General features: G+C 34.0%; 1 protein-coding gene across 2 annotated transcripts in view; it reads right to left on the bottom strand.

Annotated features, from left to right (window-relative positions):
• Positions 1 to 592: 592 nt before the first annotated feature.
• Positions 593 to 5,000, bottom strand: part of LOC144980862 (uncharacterized) — an 18,970-nt gene continuing 14,562 nt past the window's right edge. The window contains exons 6-7 of one of the 2 annotated variants that reach the window (XR_013646979.1): positions 4,465 to 5,000; positions 593 to 2,469 (exon numbers count right to left, since the gene is read on the bottom strand). The exon at positions 4,465 to 5,000 is cut by the window's right edge and continues 1,128 nt beyond it. Coding sequence is in view for 1 of the 2 variants with exons in the window: in XM_078928743.1 (XP_078784869.1) it covers positions 4,948 to 5,000 (53 nt within the window). In the remaining variant the exon portion in view is untranslated. The other variant, XM_078928743.1, reaches the window with a different exon arrangement.

Genomic DNA, 5,000 nt, shown 5'->3' with positions numbered 1-5,000 from the left:
TAAACTTTAAATAAATAAATACATACTTACTTTTCAAATGAATATAGAAAGAAATCTCTTTTCCCCAAAATATTAATTGAATTCAGCATATGTCCGTTCTTGACTAGAAATATGTATTTATTTATTTAAAGTTTATCTGGATGCCTTCCATCGCACACAGCTAAGAAGGGTACTGGACATCAAATACCCAAAAAAGATCTCAAATGAATCACTCTATAAGATCACAAAAGAAAGACCAATCTCCCTTGACATTTTACAACAACGATGGCAACTTTTCGGTCACATACTACGCAGGGACAAAAACATACCAGCTAACCAAGCCATGTCGGGATACTTCCAAATACACGGGAACCTTTTCAGAGGAAGACCGATCACAACACTCCCTGTGATCCTAAACAAAAACCTCACAACACTTGGACAAAGCATTAGACTCATAACGGCAGGGGACCTTGAAAATCTGAGAACCCTAGCAGAGGACCGGCAAAATTGGAGACACCTCACACAGGAAATACTGCAAACAGCACAAGGCGACCCGATCTTTCGGTCGAGACGCGAAAGGCATCTAAGTAAGTAAGTAAGTAAATAAATAATCTTTTTTTTTTTTTTTTTTTTTTGTTTGTTGCTTTAGGTCTCTTCCAACACAATTGAGGTTATATGAGAGACCGCTGAAACAAAAAAACAAGCAATCTAACAAAAATAGTACAAATGTAAATCAAAATCATAACCTAAAGATATCATAAGCTAAATTTTAAATAACCAAGAACAAACAGGCAGAAGATTTACAGAAAAAGAAAATCCCCTGTCAAAAATAGTCACAAACCAAAGAAGCAGGATAGGCTAGTAAAGAGAAGAAGAAACGACATCACTATCGGATCGTACACCCATGCGAACATCATAGGTATATGATTCAAGGGTGATGCTCCCATCCAACCACCCGCAAATAAATAATCTGGCACACAATTTAGATATAGAACATATTAATATGCTGTGCTGACTTTAACTTTAATCAATAAATATCACATAACGTCCATGTGAATGTAAATATGTTTGTTTTTGTTTTTAAGGGTTTTACGGCGCTTGCAACACATTTAGGTTATATCAGCGCCAGTAAAAAGGAAGAAAATGGGATAGTAAAAGTTCTAGAATTACAATTAAAGCGCCCAAGAAAAAGTAAGACATAGGGGAATTGGGAACAAATAGGGATCAGATGTAGATTCCAAGAGCACACCACCAATGTACTTAGTTTGAGATCACCTATAAGTCTCATCCGGACACAAGCGCAAAATCCAACAAAGAGGAATACATAACAGAGAGATGATTTACAAGGAAAAAAATATCATCTCCCAAAACAATAACTATGCATTTGACTGTTTCCCTCTCAGCCAGGACTCCGACGAGGGCCAGGAAAAAAAACCAAGTAATTTCATCCCAAGACAAAGACAGAAAGCAAGTTGGAAAACAGATATAAGGGGATAGAAGACACAGTATGTACCTCCCTGCCCGCTATGGGAGGTCAGGAACCCCACCCAGTGAATGTAAATAAAATATCTTTCAATGTTAAAATATATCAAATCAAATAATAAACACAAATTCTTCCTGGGTTCCTGGTAGTTAAAAATTGATTATTGCTACCATTTGATTTGAACTGAATAATATTTCCATATTTATTTGCCATTCCAAGATTTTTATACAGAAAGGACGTGCCGAATATTTCTCTGCCGTAGATCTGTCTTTTTTTAGTAATATATTTTTATCTTTTCATTGGTTTTTTTTTTTTTTGTTGGCTGAAGAAGGGTTATGCCAAAACGTTCCCGTGACGTGTTTGGTATTTTGTTCATTCGTTTTAGAAGCTGTTATAGTCATTTTTGTTTCTTACATTTTACAGCCCACAGCTTCCAGTTCTAGCAGCTTGGTATCACTTTGAATATGATAATGTAATAATTTTACATTTTATGACTATTCATTTACCTCAGGCTAATCAGTTAAGTAATTACGTCAGTGATAATAAAGAGTATTAGCATGACACATTGGATGCAGAGCTGCCAACCCACAATTCCAGTAAAAGGGGATAGGATTTTTTTTGTTTTTTTTTTTTTTTAATCAGGATTTTGATTTTACAATCTGAATTTTTCACCTCCACTAAAAATAAAAAAGAAGAAAATCAAGCAAACCAAAAACAAAACCATTACTACTGCATGAATCTGATTCATTTAAATAATAAGAGATAAAGAATGACAAGATTGAAATTAAATAGAAATATACCATAAACAATATTATTTGTTTGCTTTTAAGGGTTTTAAGGTGATACAAAGAAAAAAAGGTGAAGATCAATGTTTCACATTTCCCTTTGATCAAAATACGATTTTACAATGACATGGTGATGAAAGGATAAAGGAAATGTTAATGTTAACATGATTTTTTCCCTTTTCATTAAGGTTGATTCAACTTTCTTAAGGGGAGGGGCGACACCTGAAACTATTTTCAAGAATAATGATTATATCCAATATCTTTTTATATTGGGACATTGCCTATGACCAATGGATTCGAACCATGTGATTTATTTCGGTGGGCGTGTCCGGTTGCCATGGTGACGGCCGCCATCTTGGATTTTACTCTTCTCTGGGTGCTATTTTAAAAAGTTACTTTCTCAATAAGTTTCCATGGAATTTTCTTGAAATTTGGCATGGTTGTATATTTGTATATTATTTTAAAAAGTACAGAGCATTTTTTACATATTTTAAATAGATTTTTATTTACAAATTTTTTAAAATTATATTTTTTCGGTATGATAAAAATCATGTTTTTTGACATAAAAATGTCAATTTTTCAAAAATAATAAAGATATTTAAAATTCCTTCTGTATGATTTTAGATAATCACTATAGCTCTAGACATGCAAAGTTTTAAACAAATTGATTGATAAATGACAAAATAAGATAAAAAATAGTGTTAAAAAATGTCATTTTGAGAAAAACGAGATCAAAGATAACAATGAATGAAAATAATAAGACAAAACGGTACAACCAGCTCAAAACATATCATCACCGTATGAGGGTCCCCCGTGTTCTTTTTCTGCCTCCATCTGGGCTTTTTCACGGGTCTGAGCTTTCATTTTGCGTCTTCTTTTTCTCTTTGTGTTGAGCAACCCTTATGCTCTGGTCAAGTCTTTTTGACTCTGCTTGCTGACTCAACATCTGGGAGTGTTCTCCCAGTCCACCGATGCCCAAAGACACTTTCAGGGATATTATTTCTGTTGGACCAAAATTATACTCTGCACCAAACTCAACTATTTTTAGGGAATGGAAGTATGTTTTATGGCATCTTGACCAAACAGAATTATGAAACCTTTCGTTTGGATTTTGTGTTGTCTTCATCTCACAACACTTCAACAAAGCATATACAGGCTTCAAGTGCTCATGAATTAAATCAAAATTCAAAGGTGTATTTACACGCTGCTTGTGTCAACAGGATACACATGGGCAGCAATATATTTTTTTATAAAAGCATCTGGAGTCTGGTTCAGGAGGACAATACCTATGTTGAGGGAAGTCATTGGTGTAATAACCGTGGTAAAGACCAGCAAGAATAGCCCATTTCATTTCTTTCCGCTGTGGCATTGCTTGGAATCGCTTTATCAATACTACTATCACACACCAAATTCCAATCAAAGATTTGTGGTCACGGGTCAACCATGAGCCATCATAACTTTCTTGCTTTCTTGGCTTTTGTAGCAAATAACTGTAGCCAACGTTTGGATTTTTTTGTCACTTTAGGTATAGTTATAATAATCCAGTAAAAATTGGAAATATTTAGAGATAATTAACGTGAATACGTGTCAAAATTTGATAAAACAACTGATCAATCGAAAGGTAAACAAATCGTAGTAAAATATAATAGTAAGAGAGGCGAACTTTCACCCTGACTCAACATCCAATCCCTGGCGCGGAGTCAGAGGTCTAGAACAAGGTCAGCCAATCAGATCGCACCATTCGTGATCACGTTGTATTTACCTGACAACTTGACCTCTTATCAGCTGTTTGACACACAATCTTTGTTCGCGACTAACAGTTTCTAAACTCCTCCCCTGCCCATATTCTGATATTTATGAGACTGAAACCGTGTCAAATAGACGGGCAAAGAGTAGACTAAACTATCGATATCAAAATTTACAACATCGATATGTATTATAATGCTTTTCAGTCCTATTATTTTCAGTTGAATTCTCACAAAAAATTGAAAACTTTGGTATTTTCATGTCGACTTCCAAGGTTATGAAAGACGATTTACAAACTTTATATTATCCAAATCACCATCTAAGTGCTGAAAATATGTGAAAAAATGATTGTTCTTTGATAATAAATAAAAAACTGAAATTTTATATTTTGACCCAAAAATCGATATTTCAGGTGTCGCCCCTCCCCTTAAGTGACTGTCAATATCACAGAAGTCATCAGTGGTCAGGTGCAATTTTTTAAAAACCCTTTAACTTTAATTAATTAATTTTTTTAAATGTTGGCTGGGTGAAATTAGTTCAAGGAAACTGTGTTCACGGTAAAAATTTGTTCGAGGAAGGAATGGAATGATAACAAAGAATAATACTGAAAAAAATTTGAGACATTTATTATGAAAAAAATATCATCGCCCCAGAAAAAGTACTACACATTTGACTCAAGTGATACTAGGCTGCTAGAAGCTGTGGACTGTAAATAGTAATAAACAAAAATGAATAAAACAGCTTCAAAAAAAAAGAACAAAATACCAAACACAGAACATTTGGGGCTATAAACCCTTCTTCAGCCAACAAAAAAACCCAAAAACCCAATGAAAACAAACTGAAAAACCAGATCGACAGCAGAGAAATAGTCGACCATCCTCTCTGTATTTCTCTATATAAACGCTCTATTTTAAAAATTATGTTTGTCTTTTGTTCATTTTTCTAGAGTGATGATTATTGTCTTTCTCCTATATGAAGATTCATATGCTTAAGCAGAACAGCAATTT

This window comes from Berghia stephanieae, chromosome 10 (assembly GCF_034508935.2).
Source record: "Berghia stephanieae isolate SIO BIC M18660-M18661 chromosome 10, UCSD_Bste_1.3, whole genome shotgun sequence".
Lineage (NCBI taxonomy): Eukaryota > Metazoa > Mollusca > Gastropoda > Nudibranchia > Aeolidiidae > Berghia > Berghia stephanieae.
The sequence above is the reverse complement of the archived record's forward strand: the minus strand, read 5'-3'. Positions and strand labels throughout refer to the sequence as shown.